At 38.6% G+C, this 17141-nt stretch overlaps 1 protein-coding gene across 2 annotated transcripts; it reads right to left on the bottom strand.

The window, feature by feature from the left end:
* Positions 1–1091: 1091 nt before the first annotated feature.
* On the bottom strand, positions 1092–16865 carry LOC113045820 (histone deacetylase complex subunit SAP130-like). Of its 2 annotated transcripts, none has more exons than XM_026206498.1 (21): positions 16749–16865; positions 15835–15963; positions 14903–15168; positions 14607–14768; positions 11620–11743; positions 11416–11537; positions 11205–11329; positions 9342–9486; positions 9175–9265; positions 8954–9058; positions 7439–7580; positions 7184–7302; positions 6789–7082; positions 6488–6662; positions 5327–5431; positions 4862–5223; positions 4449–4673; positions 3119–3244; positions 2920–3023; positions 2720–2833; positions 1092–2349 (listed from the first exon to the last, which is right to left on the bottom strand). In XM_026206498.1, exons 2-21 carry the CDS (start codon positions 15938–15940, stop codon positions 2191–2193), a joined length of 3171 nt encoding a protein of 1056 aa, XP_026062283.1. In that variant the 5' UTR covers positions 15941–15963; positions 16749–16865; the 3' UTR covers positions 1092–2190. The 2 variants fall into 2 exon arrangements, with proteins under 2 accessions (XP_026062283.1, XP_026062284.1); XM_026206499.1 differs by having other exon boundaries at positions 2191–2349; positions 6789–7061.
* Between the last annotated feature and the right edge of the window lie 276 nt (positions 16866–17141).

Genomic DNA, 17141 nt, shown 5'->3' with positions numbered 1-17141 from the left:
TTTTTTATTTTTATGTTTATTTTGTACTGTTCTCTGATGTCCCCTTATAAAGTTATCAAGATTCTTACATTAAAAACATCATAATTTAGAAGTAATAAATTATGTTCTGTCCTGTCAGAACGCTGTGTTTGGTTAGGTGAGGCGGATTGTAGATACGGACGTAAACGCCCACTGCTGTGATTGGCATGAAAAGTGTGTTTGACAGACAAGTTGTAGATGGACACTGCTGTGATTTAGGTTAAAAACATATAAATGCTAAGTATATATAACACGATCGATATTAGACAAAGAATAGTGATCACGTAATAAAAACAGTTAATGTTACTCACATTTGTGTGGTGCAAAATTACTGTCGGAACCAATAAAGTCGGAGCAGGATTGACTTTAGTTTAAATCTAGTTTAAATTCCACGTCCAACTGTCTTGTTTGTAAATTAATCTGCTGTAAAATTAAGTGAACAAAGGCTCAAGTTCTTACTGTAGCAGTATGGAACTTCATTAAAAATAAAGTTTATTCACTCTTTCCTAATATTGGGATCAGAAAAAAAGGAAGTGCAAAGATAAAGAGTCATCTTTATCGTTTGATTTCTGCATAATCCTGCATTGGACCATCTCGTTATGTGTAAATCGGTGGGCGGGGCCAAACAGGCAGCTCTGTAGAAGCAGCTGTTGATCTTCCTCTGCGGAGGCCGAGTTTATTCACATTATTACATCATAGAGTGGTACATTCCACAAGCTGTCATTTCACAGACTGTGAATACTAACGAGAAAACTTTTGAGTTGTGGAACCTTACAGAATGTTTTTTTTTATATAATACAATGACTTGAGTGTAAAAGATGAAGGGGATTTCTCAGTTCATGACCCCTTGAAATTAATATCTTCTTTTTAAAATGTATTTATTCTGGTCATTTTTGCCTTTATAGGACAGATTAAAAAATGACAGGAACTGTATGTTGTCATGCTGCCCACAAAGCTATCAGCGCCAACAATTAATATATTAAGTATGCTGATTCTATATGAAAATAACTTAAATTTAAATAATGTTGAACAGTAAATTAGACTTTGTAAAAAATATAAAAAACATCCACAGATTCATGTACAAAGTGTCTTTACTTCAGCAGCAGAGTGCAACATGAAATGTCATCAAAATGAAACTGAGTAATCAAACAATATACAAGGCTTTAACTTTGCCACAAATTACACTGCTTCAAGCAACTTAACTGGAAAAAGAAACATAATATTGTTCATTTATGAAGAAAGTAAAATGAAATAGGGTTTTTTTTTTTACATACTTCGGTTTAACTTAGATACACAACTGTGCACACACAATCAAATCCTCCTCTAAACTGTGATTGGAGTGTCATATCAGAACATGATTTTAACACTTTTAATGCTTGAACTAACCCCCCCAAATAAAGAGCCAATCCAGAAAGCTGGAGCTGGAGCAGTGCTTGCAAGACTGATGACACATAAATCATTCCTCACTAATCAACAGGCATTGACGTGAGAATGTAAAATGATGCAGACATTTAGACTCCATAAAACCTTCACGGAACCCATCCTATGAGGCACACAGAAAGGCACAATACTCCATTTCACCAAAGCACCTTGAACGTTTCCCCACAATGCACGTGTGGTAAAATACTTCGGTCTTTGATCACCTAGAACAGAGAGGATGGTTTTGTCATGATTTCTCAATTCTTATTGTTTTGAACGCTATAATACAAAATGGAAACCTTTCAGTATGAAGAACACTGCCATTTGGTGTTTGGTACAGTACAGACTGTCATAACCAGGTCATCATTCAAGGCACCCAAATGAAAAAGTGGTGAATAATATCATATTTACAGATATCTGTGGTATATCTGTGGTTCATCCATGGATGATTACGTATAACTTGGAATAAACAACTACTCTCTTTGTTACCTCTTTGTGACTGAATTAAGACATTTAGACATATTTCAGTGAAGATACAGGTTAGGATGCATGTTGTGGTTAATTTAACATTGCTGTTCCCTACAGATTCTGGGAAAGGAAGGGTATGCCAGATGAAGACATCTTGCCAACAGATGCGGACTGTCTTCTGGTAGAGATAGGGTGAGGCAGGACAGTGTGCCTGCATGCTAGGGGTCGAGGTGCAGGAGGGTCTGTGGTCGTGCTGAATTCTGTCCCATATCTGGTCAGTTTGTCTCATGCTCTGTCCTTACGCTTCAGCTTATTGAGCTTCTTCGTGCTGCTGTTCTTGTTGAGCAGCTTCATCACACGCTCTTTGTGATCCAGCACCTTCAACATAGAGTCACGGGCTTCTGAAATCTGGTCCATCACCAGCTTGCAGCGCTGCATGTTGCCCTATTTGGTGAAACAGTTTTATGATTAAGATCAATTAACATAAGTTGTGTACCTATTGTTTTATTATAGTAAAGATGCACAGATAATACAAATGAATATAGGCATTCCGCCATTATAATTTTTAGCATGAAAACATTTATATTTTTTCTGAGATCCTGTTAAAGATTACATTTAACAGGGTTTTTACACTAGAACATTATTATTCAAGAACTGAAATCAATCATTTATTGGGGTGTTAAACATTAATTTAAGAGAGCACTGCAATGGTGCAAGGTAATCAAATAAAAACACTGATTGTAACCAATGAATAAAAAAAAAACACATGATAACCCATAAGTAAGTGTGGGTAAAAGTGATCCGCAGCTCAAACCTGAATGAGCTCATTTATACGGTGAAGGTCATCATTGGCTCCAGCCTTCTTCTTCGGGACGAGGCCTTCCTGGAGAGTCGTCAGACGACTGTAAACGTCATGTTCCAGGTTCGTCTGCAGACAGGTGACAAAACACACTCAATTCTGCCATAAGCTTGACATCAGCACTGTCTGGTAATGAATTAAAGAGAAAGTCTCACCAGCTGCATGAGCTGAGCTGCACAGAGGTGAATTTTCCAGCCCTGGGCTCTGCACACCACTCCTTTCTGATTGGCCACATCCTGCAGGGTGCCTTTCTTGTCCTCTGATAGGACAACACAAGCTGGTATTAATGAATGATGACAGACTATATAACTGTATTAATGCAAATAAGATACTGCGTGTTGAGCCTAGACAGACCCTTGACACGGATGTCACTGTATCTCTGAAAATGGTGGTATGCCGCCTTCCAGGGGTTGCGGTAGTGGCGCAGTAGAGTGATCGGAGGCCGAACCCGGGTAGGAACATACCGAACTCCCTCTTCATCTGCAAACAGATACACTTAATATAGGCAAATCATATTACATAACTTGTGATAGGTCAAAATTGTACAGATAGTCCCACAATTGGCACCATCAGTGCAACTATAGTTGCTAATAATGTCCAGGACAGCTTACAAAGATGTTTCTGATCTTTATCTCTATGTTGGTTTATCTAAATCAAGCAATGATATTAAGTTTGGCCTCTGTCCTGTTATGTTACGACACAGTCGCTGTCGCCATTTCATAATGTTTTTGAATTTAGAACAAAGGTTGGCTGACTTTCACAGGTAGAAGCGGTAAGGAGTCTTAAGAGAAGTTATTTTCAGACATAGGAGAGACAACAATCAAAGACTTGTTTGGAAGTATCATTGTAGTGTTTGTTGTACTGGTTCTTAATGCATTTTTAAAACAATTTAAAAGTTTGTTAAAAAATAAATAAATAAATAAATCGGTATGGGTTTTCAGTTCAGTACACGTTCACCGAACAAATACAGCAATTTCCCGCCAGGAAATTCAAAGAATAAATGATGTTTTGACAGTCTTTGAGTGTCGTGACGGATCGCTGTATAAACACCTCAGAGAGACGCTTCTGGGACGGTTCAGAAACGTGCTGGTATAAAAACAAACGTTGACTAGAGCGGCCGTGATCAGCTCTGGTTCCCGTGTCTGAGCCGTAATGCACTGCATCACATTTTGATCAAGTGTACAGACCTACTTTAGATTTATAGATCGAATATTTAGCAAATTCCGTAACATTCCACATTATACAGTAAATTTAATTTTTATTTCTGGATTCCACAATTCTTTCCACGTTTTCCGCATTGCAGAAATCACAGAGCCCTTCAAATAACCTTCCCCCAACTAGCAGTTCTGCAATGCAAATACCTCATTCTTATTACTTTAATGTGAAAAAAATATTAATTCAATAATAATTTTAAGTTATTTAAATTACACTTATAAAGTAAGATTTTTGAAATATCGTAAAAGTATTTTTATTGAATTTCATTAGTGCTGATCCTAATAAAATAAAATTCAACGATTCTAATAGTTTTAAAAATTCTTTCTAAGATAAAGGAATTAAATAATAATAATGAAACCACCATTGTCCTACAAAGTGACAACTCTCAGATTATAAAGCCACATGTTCAAGGATCTTTCTGAATCTTCTAAAAATCATGAAGAAACAGCTTCATAGCAATGAAGCTTACCAATGTATTCTTTAGGAGGGGACTTGCGCTTCTCCGTACGTTGGCTGTGTTGGTGTTGGGTTGGGAACTTCTCTTCATCTGTGCTGTTGGTCTCCATCATCTCGCTCTCCTCAGTGGAGATGACGTGCTGTTGTTTGCGGGGCTTCTTTCTGGGGGAGGCTCCAGTGGTAATGTCTGCGGCAGCAACTGCCAACATGTGTGCACCACTGTTTGGCCCTGATGCCACTGAGGCAAAGAAACCGCTTTATTAGTGACACTTCTGCCTCCTGATATGAGTTTCTCTGAAGTATAACATCATATGTAAAATACTGGTTGAATGAATTAATCTCAATGTCAAATACAAGAGGATTCATTTTCAGGCTGATATATAGGTTGACTATTAGTGCAAAATCTTGTTTGCATGAGGACCCCACCTGGTTTTGTACTATCCATAGGTTCCGCCTCCTGCTTAATATTAATCTCTGGGAGGGTGGAGCTGATGGCACATGCTGAATTAGTGCTGGCAGCTGGCTGAGTGGGCGGGGCCACTACATTGGCCATGGAGGGGATCTGCGGGGTGACTGCTATGGCAGCAGGTATGTTTGAAAGAGCAGGCGTGGGTTGAGAGGGGGGCGCTGCTGTCGTCAGGAGGGAGGGGAGAGGTTGAGAAGCCAGCTGGGAGGGAGGTGGTCCCACATGTTGAGGTTGATGTTCAGTTCCCTGGCTAGGAACAGTCTCTATTGCTGAGGCTACTGATGGAGCGAGACTCATGTGGATGTCAGGTTTAGACTTCACTCTGCCAAAGAGTGATTGGAGATTTAGTGTTTACAATGCTGAGTGGAGATTTAAGGGCAAGAAATACTACAAAAATCAATAAGACCAATGTGAATACTTCCTACCCTGCAGGACGAGGTGAACCTGATGCACTTCTGATGTGTCCATCGATTCTGGGGGTTGTGGACTCACTGAGCTGACTTGGGATCAGGTTCTTCCTAACAGCAGCCCTTTAATAAATCAACAGAGACAGATTAATGACAATTTTGAGAACATCTATATAATTTATTTTTTGTCCAAAAAGAATTTTAAACCACTAAATTTAAAACATACTAGAATTTCATAGAACCTATTTATGGTAGATTTTCATCAGTGCTGTAAATGTTAACAAACTAAATCGAAAACTATAAACACATTTTTTTTTTTTTTACAGTATTTCAAAGCTGAAATAAAATAAAACACAATCATTAGGCAACTAACTAATGTAAATGTGTGTAGAAGTACTAAAATGACTAAAATATAATTTAAAAATATTACAAACGTATAAAAACAAATTCTATGACAAAAGCACAATTACTAAAAATTACTGAAAACTAACAAAATAAAAAAAAGCTAATTTAAAACATTAATAAATACTTTAATTTAAAAACAACATGATTCTCATGACAAGAAGTGTTGGTGACATATATTTAAAATTGTTGGTCATATTTTTATTCTGAATTATAGAAATTCAGAAGGATTTTTTTTTTTTTCATGTAAAGAAACAAACACCTAAAACCTAACACCTTTTAGTATCAATATTTTGCAATGTGACAGTGTTTTGATTAGCAATTAGCAACAGACTTTGTTAAAAAAAATATATTACAATTCAGAACTTATTTGTTTTTAATTTCTATGTAGTAATGGAAGAATTATGGTGGTAGTCATTAATGTATTTTTAAATTATTTTTTTCTGGAGAAGATGATTTTCATTACTGCATTACAGTAATGAAAATGTTTTCTTGAATTAAAAGATATTATAATTTATAATACTTGGGAGGAAAATAGAAAGTAGTACTCCTAAAAATAGTTTTGATACTCTTAATTTCCAAAATATTATTTTGTTTTTGGGGTGAAACAGGGATCTGTATTCCCTTTTGTTTTTCTACTGTGCAAATTTAATCTACGCACACATGAAATATTTAAATATACAATATACAAATTGGTGCATGAACGTATCATGGTGAAATTTCCACTTGAACAATACTATACTGTCAATAGTGGGGTTTTTTTTTTTTCGTGCTCACCCCTCATTGGCAGGTTTCTTGCGCAAAATACTGGGTCGAGGAGACGTCACAAGTGAGGGGGCTCCAGCGTTGGCACTCGGATTGTGTGTCTGGGCCACAGTGGTGACAGGCTGACTGTTGCTGAATGCATTGCTAATAGAGTTAGCCACTAGTGTGGAACCATCAGCCAGAACCACTGAAAAAACAACAACACAGAAACACACTCACTTTTTTTGTAACGTCAGTGGTTGAGTGCTCGGTATGAAGACATGGTGAAGTAAAGGTGGATCTTAAGATTCAGAGCTGATCTGAAGCGCCCCACCTGAAGCTTTAGACTCTGTTGGGGGCTGTTGTTGGTTGACTGGTGCAGGCTGAATGCTCGGGGTGTTGATCTGGGCAGACGTATGAAGGCCCTGGGCTGCGATGGGTGTGGGTTGGATGCCCTGCGCTGCCATGGCTGCCGGCTGCATGTTCTGAGTGTTGATCTGAGTAATGCGGTCCACCGTCATCAGCTGCATGGAGTTCAGATGAACAGCAGACGCGACTCCTACACTGGCTTGAGTGGGTATGGCTGCATTGGGCGCCTGAGCACTTACTGTGTCCACATGACAAACAACTGTTAATAATTTAAGTCAACATTTATTAGTACCCACCAATGTCAATTAAGTTTGCAGTGGAAGGAAATCATTTATCAAATCTGATGTAGCACCATGGTACCTGGATAAGGGCGTATGGACGACACCGAGCTGGTGATGGGGGTGTATGTGTGGGTCAGCGGGTACGGTGCTGATGGGTAGGTGGGCAGGAAGTACTGAAATTGCACTGGAACAGACTGTCTGTGGAGAGCCATTAAAAGCAGGGAAAACAGACATATGGTTATCCTATACCTGATGTGAAAATAGCCAGTTTGCTGCCAAAAACAAATTTTAAAATGTGTTTTAAATGTACATATTGAATAGACAGGATTTATACCTGTTGTCAGTGCGGTTCTCCATGGAGATGGGGTTGGGAGAAGAGCGGTGACCAGAAAAGGGGATGAGGTTGCCCCTTTCTCCAGTGTACTCGGACTGGATACGTGGCGACGTGTGTGTGATGGGCTGCGGGACCACTTTAGCTAAAGCAGACGGGGCAAAATCGACAGTTAATTCCATTGATTAAATCAGGGGTGGCTAAACTCGGTCCTGGAGGGCCAGTGTCCTGCAGATATTAACTCCAACTTGCCTCAACACACCTGCCTGAAAGTTTCTAGTAAGCCTAGTCAGACCTTGATCAGCAGCTGGTTCAGGTGTGTGTTTAATTGGGGCTGGAGCTAAACTCTGTAGGACACCGGCCCTCCAGGAGCAGGACTGGACACCCCTGGGTTAACGATTTGACTACTTTACAAGCAAAATCTTCCTGGAAAATCTGCTCGTTAAAACAACAGCTCTGTTGCAACTATGTAAAGGTGCATTCCCAGTTTAGTTAGACTGTTAAATTAATACATGCACAAAGTTTCCTGCACTCAACTAAAGTCATTTTATAGCAAGTCTGTTCAGTCTGCTGTTAAGTTTGTTATGGCAGCTATTTTCTGCCATTCAAGTAAAGCTCCTATCTGTTTGAAAGGAGAAAGAAAGAAATCTATGTAAATAACGATTTAACAATATATGTCAAACCAAGAAAAAACCACAGTTGCATGTACAATAATTGTTTATTGTTCATTAAACAAGCATGAAAAATATTGTTTAAACTCTTTCCAATTACAAAATGGTTATTATTAAAAATAATACAGTAATATGAAAATTGAGTTTTTGATATATATTTTATAGTTTATTTCCAGTTTTACAGTGTCATATGATCCTTCTAATATGCTGATTCGGTGCCTAAGAAACTATTATAAATGTTGTAAAACAGTTATGGGGCGTAATATTTTTGTGGAAACCGTAAAATAGGATTTTCCAGCACTTTTCGATGAATAGAAAGTTCAAAAGAACATTGTCCATTCTGTTTTTTATAACAATGCATAATCCTTGCTGAATAAAAGTATTAATCTTTTAACAGTGACAGCAAACTTTAGCACAGTGATTTATGTAATCAAGAGTAAACAAACTATAATATTTGTGATTTGTGTATGATTGGACTCTCTCTGATTCTACCCTTAGAAAATATCACCATTAAGATTTCATAGTTTAAATCAATAAATAATAATCTGCTCAAACGGTTACTATAAATTCTTAAAGTTAAATAAGGTCATCAGTTTGTATACTACATCAGACTACACTGAATATCATAAAGACATTCTGACTAATAAGTACAAAATCTCATATCTATTTTTACTGTACATTTCTGCCATAGTCACCTCTAATAAACTACTACTATATATAATGTAGAAAATTAACATTTTCTATAAAGCTGCTTTGCAATGATCTGCATCATGAAAATACAATACCTATATAAGTCTGTGCTACTAGAAATAAAAACAATTCCAGAGCAGATCTAAAGGTAACTTACCCACAGGGATGGTGGATGTGGTCACTGCTGTGGCATGAGAGGAGTGGGAGGCCACCGTCATAGTGACAATACTGCTACTGGATATCTGACTGTGTAGGGTGGAGCCTTTAAAAATGTGTTAAGATGACACAGCAGGTCTTTAATACTGTAAACATAACAGTCTTTAGAATTTGCATGGATGTCTCTGAATCACCGGTGTGTAGAGTAGATTTATCACCCACCTGTTGTAGTGGGTGATGGTGCAGTATTGGTGGCCTGAATTGGAGCCACTGTAGCAGCAGCAACAGGTGTCACAGTGCTGAAAATGGGCTTCTACGAGAGAGCAAAAGAGAGGTATAACTTCCTGCTTTTTTATATTTCCAAATGGATGCGGCAGAATGATTTCAACCTGTGCAACGGAGTGAGAAAGGGCTTTCTGAGCAGCAATGGCAGGGTGGGAGGGCAGGGTGATCCGTGTGGGGGTGTCCCGTGAGGGCGGAGGGCGCTGGATACTCAAGGTGGCTTGGGGTGGGTGGATCGTCATTGCTGAGCGACTGGAATCCAGAAAAACAAAACCAGACATTTACATTTATTCATTTAGCAGACGCTTTTATCCAAAGCAACTTACAAATGAAGACAGTGGAAGCAATCAAAAACAACAAAAAGAGCAATGATATTTTATATAATCAAGGTGCAAGGGGCTTTTAAATAAATATAAGAAATAAAAAGAAAAAGAATAGAGCAAGCTAGTGTTAGAGGTCTTATATATATATATATATATATATATACACACACACACACACACACACACACACAAATAGAATACAAAAATATTAGAAAGGCAGTTTGATTTTTTTTTTAAAGAATAGAATTAGAATAGTGAGTGTTAAAGTTAGAGGGTCAAATAAAGATGGAAGAGATGTGTTTTAAGCTGATTCTTGAAGATGGCTAAGGACTGAGCTGCTCGGATTGAGGAGGGAACATTTAATTTAAAAGTCTGTAAAAGTGACTTTGTGCTTCTTTGGGATGGCACAATCAAGCGACGTTAACTTGCAGAATGCAAGTTTCTAGAAAGCACATAAGTCTGAAGTAATACATTTATGTAAATGGGTGCAGAGCCAGTGGTAGTTTTGTAGGCAAACATCAATGCCTTGAATTTTATGCGAGCAGCTATTGGAAGCCAGTGCAAATTGATAAACAGAGGTGTGACGTGTATTCTTTTTGGCTCATTTAAAATGAATCTTGCTGCCGCGTTCTGAATTAATTGTAAAGGTTTGATAGAATTGGCTGGAAGGCCTGCCAAGAGAGCATTGCAATAGTCCAGCTTGGACAGAACAAGAGCTTGAACAATCCAGAAAAACAAAACCAGACAGTTTATTATGTTCTACAATTCAACTACAACAAATACAGAAATGCACAGAATTTTTTTTTTTTTTTTTTACTGAAACCCCAAAACTGAACGTTTATTTAATAGCACTTACATAAAACTGAATCATAAATATTTTCATTGCACATAAGGCAGTTTCTGCATCAACTTTTTAACGATATAATGATTTTTCTACTCCAATTAATTTTTTGACTTATATAAACATCTAAACAGAGGTTTTGATAAACTGTTCTATTCATTACATAATGTATGTTTGAATGTCATGAAATCAAGTTAAGTAACAATATAATTCATATGTAATAATGCAGATAAAGTTCTTCACTAAGGTTAATATTTCAGCTGATAAAAAAAAACAATAGACAATAAATGGCTTATGCAAACTTGTGTTTACGTAACAAGTTTACAAGCTGATTTATTGATGTCTTTCCATGGTTGAAACACTGATTAAGCGATTACATGATGATACAGTAAGTTGTTATATATCCTTCAACAAATCTAATGTTTATTCATATTTATTTCTTGCTAGAAATACAGAGAAATATGTTTGTTTCATGTGTGTTCTGTCTTTCCACATTAAACAGCATAAATTACATTTACTGTTTAACTTTCATCATAAAATTGGCAGAATTTGAAACACCAGAGTGAAGTTTTGTTCATGTACCACCTGAAAATAGCAGACTAAAGATTCATCAAAATGAAAACTGATCAAAACGGAGAAATCGATATTGGCAACCCAGCACTAGTTTCCATATAACTGACATGCTGAACTGTTGTAACTTATCCACCAAACAGATACTGACACAGTCAAAATGCACAATCAAAGAAGCTCTAATAAACCGTTATAATTTCAGCCCTCCAAAAATGTTTCATTAGGGTTTGTCTTACCCATGTAGCATGTCTCCAGAGTGGGCAGCAACTGTAGTGATAACCGGAGACTGAGGTCTGGTTGCAGTCACTGGAGCCACTACTGTAGGCAGCACTGCCGTAGAGGAAGTGACTATGGGCCTAGACTGTAAGACAAACAGATATGTATGAAATGCATCAGGAAGAATCTGTGTTAAGTAGAACTGACAACATGTGTTAGATGTGTCTGAACCTGAATGGGTTGGTGGATGATGTGCTGGACTGTAGGCTGCCCCGTGGCGGAGCTCGGACAGGCTGCTGGTCTCAGCACCGTGGTCCCTTTGGAACTTGACATCACAGCCGCAGCAACCGCTCCTGTGACAACAGAACAAAATCAGTCAGTGGGCCAACCTGACAGTTGATTGAAATGGAAACCTGGGTGAAATCTGTAACTTGCCTCTGGGTAAATGGGAGGGGAAGGGATGCTGAGGGGCAGCAGTGGAGCCGATCTGCAGCGCAGGGGCTCCGCTGCGGATGATCTGCACGTTGGTCATTAGGTGATGCAGGTTACCAGTGTGACCCTTATTGTGCCAAAAACAACAGCAATTAAAACCAAACCAAACATCACAGCAAGACCTGCTAATGAGGAGATATGACCCAATACCTGTGGGGCAAGAAGATCATTGGGTGAATCATTTCACAATTTTTTTAGAATATATAAAATATATATCATATTATTTTTGTAACCATTTATTTTTTGAAAAATGGGCATACTAGATTTAATATTCTGTGTAAATGTCATTTTCATTTAATTGAATAATTATGGATGAATAATAATGATAGGGCTCAGTAACAACTATCAATAGTAAATAAAAGATAAAAAATAAAAAAACACCAGCAACAACATGCCACCCTGGTAGAGCTGAAGATCTTTGCCCAAACCCGACGGGTTCGGGCTTAATTTCTATCATCTTACGCGGGCTCGGGCCGGGCTTGCGCTCCGGTTTGCGAGGTAAACGAGCAGTCATGTGATGTGTTTCGATTAGCGCGAGAAACATGCGAAAGTGAATGCTGTGCAGGTGTAACGGAGGCTTGCCTCTGGTGATTACGTTTTGGTTGCACCAGCAACTAAAGCAAACTCTGAGGTGTGGAAAAGTTTTGACCATGCTTATAATGAGAATAATGAGTGAATAATGACGCAAAATCAGTGAGCGCAGGAACGCGCTGAAGACATCTACAGTGGATTCAATCATTTTCCTCCACAAAAACATGTAGACCTAGCCTAATCTCTGTGAGTAAAGGTTTTTCAAATGATAACTATCCATTGAGTCTTAAATGCATAATGTTGACAGAGTATTCACGCTAATGTTGGCATTATTAGGGGAAGTCGTGGCCTAATGGTTAGAGGGTTGGACTCCCAATCGAAGGGTTGTGGGTTCTAGTCTCGGGCCGGACGGATTTGTGGGTGGGGGGAGTGCATGTACAGTCTCTCCACCTTCAATACCACGACTTAGGTGCCCTTGAGCAAGGCATCGAACCCCCAACTGCTCCCCGGGCACCACAGCATAAATGGCTGCCCACTGCTCCGGGTGTGTGCGCACAGTGTGTGTGTGTGTGTTCACTGCTCTGTGTGTGTGCATTTCGGATGGGTTAAATGCAGAGCACAAATTCTGAGTATGGGTCACCATACTTGGCTGAATGTCACTTCACTTTATTCTTTTATTAAATAAAGCATATCCGGCGGAGCCTTTATCTTAATTTCGTTATTGCCAAATAACGAATTTATCTTAATTAATTTTTTTTTTAAATGACTCGTTTTTATTGGTGCGTTGGTCTATGTATAGGTTAAATGAGCCTATGTCTAGAATGCTGATATGTTACGATGTCACAGAGGACTTATTTTATTTCTTTATTCCAACTTCCAAGTGGTCTAGTCTACGTTAGTTATGAGTAAATTATGTTAAAACATGAATAAATTACTCATTGTTGACAAAAGGCAAAAGAGCTGTGTGCGTGCGCAAATTTGAATAATGTCGGGCTGTAAACGGGTTCGGGCTTTAAAAACGCTGTCAATCAAAATGTACTTGTCGGGCTCGGGTCCTGTCGGGCCTAACTTTTAAGGCCCGATTACAGCTCTACACCCTGGGCCTTCTCCCACTGTGCATCTTGCCCAAAGGCTCCAATTTGGACTTTTCCATAATATTAAATAGATAAATAAATAAAATACAAAATAAAACAGCAAAGAAAATGTTATGATAAATCAAACTGAATTAGTGTCCAACATAACATCCAATATAAAGTAAATGTATATATAATAAATGAACAAAGCATCATAAGAAGCACAGGTTTATTTGTAGCAATAGCAAAAAATACATTGTATGGGCCAAAATTATAGATTTTTCTTTTATGCCAAAAATCATTAGGTTATTAAGTAAAGATCATGTTCCATAAAGATAGTGTGTAAATTTCCTACTGCAAATATATAAAAACGTAATTTTTGATTAGTATTATGGATCGCTAAGAACTTCATTTGGACAATTTCAAAGGCAATTTTCTCAATATGTTTTTTTGCCACCCTAAAATTCCAGATTTTCAAATAGTTGTATCTCGTGCCAAATATTGTCATTTCCTAACAAACCATGCATCAATGGAAAGCTTATTTATGTCAGGTATTGGTAAGGGAGGAACTCAGGTGCAGACAGGGATTCTCAACACAAAGGGTTTATTAAATACAAAAAGGGGAAAACAAAACCCACGAGGGGGAAAACAACAGCTAGGGCAGGAACTAAACAACTTAACAGGGCAGGATTGATAAGACAAACAAACTCTTGACACTAACTACAAACACTCACGGTAATACAAGGACTTCAGAGGGTACAGCACAATCTCACACACGATCACATAAGTAGAACACATCTGAGAAACACATAAGTAACACAATGAACCGACGCAGGACAGAGCACACTAGGAGATCTAAATAGGGGGAACAATTAAGACACGACAGGTGTTACAGATGGGACAATCACGACACGACTAGGATAACAAGGGGGGCGGGGCAAGGGAACGAGACAACACAAGCACATGGCCCAAAGACAAGGCCATACGCTTGTACACAAAACACGGGTCTGTCATGATCCTGCCTCAAGACTAGGAAAAATCAAGGACACGAGGGCAGAATCATGACAATTTATTCAACTTTCAAATGAAAAATCTCACCATTTCAAAACATTTTCCCTTATGACTGGTTTTGTGGTCCAGGGTCACATTTATTATTAGCAGCATATTTATTTCTGAAATTAATTTGGATATTCAATGTGAAAAAATATAGTAAAGATTTCAAATTTTGATGTAATGTGAGATAAATCACTATTACAGAAAACTAAGCACTTGATTAAAAATATGTAAGCGTAATAAATTAAGTAAAATAAAAAAAGTATTACTAACCTGCTGACCACTGATGGTCGCCACAGGAATACCAGAGGCCTGTGTAGACTCCATGGCAGCGGTGATATGACCAGACACCTTAGTGGGGAGAGTGAGGTGACCCGGTGCTGACACAGGTGCTGGAGCTATCACACGGCTTGGCATGGGCGCCTTCAGAGCAGACTGGAGGAAAGAGAAGAGAAATGTAGGCAAACATTGACATCCCTTTTTACATTTGCTTTCTTCTGCCTTTTCAGGAAGACGACAAGAGGGATCAGCTTTGTAAACTGAAGGGACTTGTAAATATAGCGGTGTACCTTCAGGGGACCCTCAGTGAAGGCTAAGGAAAGACCCTGAGGGAGGTGGGATGGTGGTGCTGACACAGAGACAGTCGTGCCTGGCTGGATGGGGAGGTGCTGAGGGAGAGGAGGGGGCAGAGACTGAGCTGATCCGTGGGACGGGGGCTGAGTCTGGGGTTGGGGGTAGGGTCGCACCACTACCGTCTCCTGCTTGTCATCTCTGAACACTGTGGCTCCGCTGGACATCAGCTCACGTGGAGCATGATTCGAGTCTTCATGTCCTCCTTAAAGAAACCACATGAAGTCAACTGATGGTGTATATTCAAGCCTGTTTGTTGTCATCCACATGCAGGGGTTTCAACCAGGTGTCTATTTCCAACTGCACCACCGTACAAAAGTTTGGGTCCTTGTTTTATTTTTTTATTATTAATACTTTTATTCAGCAAGGATGGATTAAAACGATCAAAAGTGACAGCTAAGGCATGCTACATAAATGCTGTTCTTTTGAACTTTCTATTCATCAGTATTCTACAAAAATACGAAGCAGGACACCTGCTTTCGGCAATGATAATAATAATAATAAAAGTTTCTTGTGCACCAAATCAGCATATTAGAATGATTTCTGAAGCATCATGTGACCATGAAGGCTGGAGTAATGGCTGCGGGAAATTTAGGTTTGCCATAGGATGAATAATTATAAATTTAGATAATATTTCAATTTTCTAACTTTATTTTGGACTAATAAAATGCATAATGTAAACCTTGGTGAACATATGAGTCTTCTTTTAAAAATATATATTTTTTAATCTTACCTACCCTAAACTTTTGAACAACAGTGTATATAACTAAACATTTACTAATGATCTATCAACCATCCACCAACGTTACAGAGGTGTTAAAGTAAAATTCTAGTTCTTGATATTAGTCTGTAATAGTCAGTGAGTCTGAACCTGTGTTCTTCTGACTTCCTGGAAGTCCTGTAGTCTTGCTGCCTGGTGTTTGTCCTTGTCCCGGGCCAGATGGGAGTCCCGGACGTGGATACTGCTGAGAACTCATCTTCACGACCTCTCACGTTCTTCCTGGAGAATCAGAGGATAAAAAGGACACAATGCAGCGTTCAATGGAGAGAATGTGTGTTTAATTCAAACAAAGGACTACATCACATTGTCTACAGGTTATTACTAGATATCTGAAAAGCTCACATTAGAGACATGGTGTACCATACATTATGCTGAACAAAACCAGTCAATATTGTGTGTTCAGCCGGTTCTCTTTCATGCGGTTTCATGTTATAACCCCCCAAAAAAGAGTCGAATAAACCATAAAACATCCCAAATGGCAGGTGTATTTCTCAAACATCAAGAAACAATGCCCTTCTCGCAACAGTCATGTCAGTGAAATACGCCAAACCTTCAATTTAACGAGAAATGCGAAACCAACAGCACCTGATAGCAAAGTAAACACATTTAATCTGGCTGCATTCATTCTGAGCGCTGGTGAATGTTGCATTGACAATAGTCACATAGGACCCCCAAACGGACAGCTTTTGTTCCCGGATGGGCTCGTGAGGTTACTGTTCATCTTGTAAATGTTAAAAAAACTTACGACGTCTAATTAAAAATACAGATAAGTTCATACCCATATAACCTGTCTTTTAAATAACAAAGAATGAGTTTTAGAAATCAAAACAGCCGCGGCTGTTAGTCAGCCAAAGATCTTACGAGTCATTTCAATGAGACATGATTATAATTTCTCTCAGATACACATTAACGGTCGTAATTCTGCAACTGCAGGAATGTGAATGCGACGATGACGTTATCCTAGCAGCATTGTTGTGTGTACAAATGAAAAATAGCAGATTTACCGTAAACACGACGCCTGCACTCTCCATCCGTTTCGTATCCCGGCAAATCGACCATTGGCTTCAGTTGGAATCTAGCTGCAGTAAGCCACTTCCGGTCTTGAATTTCAAAATAAAAGTGGAATCAAACTCCGCATTCCACTTCACTGGAGTCAGTGAACCTGACAGGGTTCTCATGTTCTTATCCACACACGACCTTCATCGCATCACACTTCTGAACAATTTTAATACACACTCCTCCAGTTTAAGCCACAGGTTTAGAAGTTATTGGTCTGTATAGGGATACGTATAGGTCCTTCCCATCTCAAATTTGGTGCCTTTCAAATCTCAATAAGTTACGAAATTAACCGTTACAATTTTAATCGGCGGGACACACTATATATTGATAAAAAAGTA

Source organism: Carassius auratus, chromosome 27 (genome assembly GCF_003368295.1).
Source record: "Carassius auratus strain Wakin chromosome 27, ASM336829v1, whole genome shotgun sequence".
Lineage (NCBI taxonomy): Eukaryota > Metazoa > Chordata > Actinopteri > Cypriniformes > Cyprinidae > Carassius > Carassius auratus.
The sequence above is the reverse complement of the archived record's forward strand: the minus strand, read 5'-3'. Positions and strand labels throughout refer to the sequence as shown.

What these genes read in the sequence shown, in the direction of transcription:
- LOC113045820 (XM_026206498.1), bottom strand. Translation starts at nt 15,940, where the DNA reads ATGAGTTCTCAGCAGTATCCACGTCCGGGACTCCCATCTGGCCCGGGA. An exon ending in CCCCTCCCATTTACCCAGAG is followed by an intron (nt 11,538 to 11,619) that starts GCAAGTTACAGA and finishes CTGTTGTCACAG; the next exon opens with GAGCGGTTGCTGCGGCTGTG. An exon ending in AACAGAGTCTAAAGCTTCAG is followed by an intron (nt 6,663 to 6,788) that starts GTGGGGCGCTTC and finishes TTGTTTTTTCAG; the next exon opens with TGGTTCTGGCTGATGGTTCC.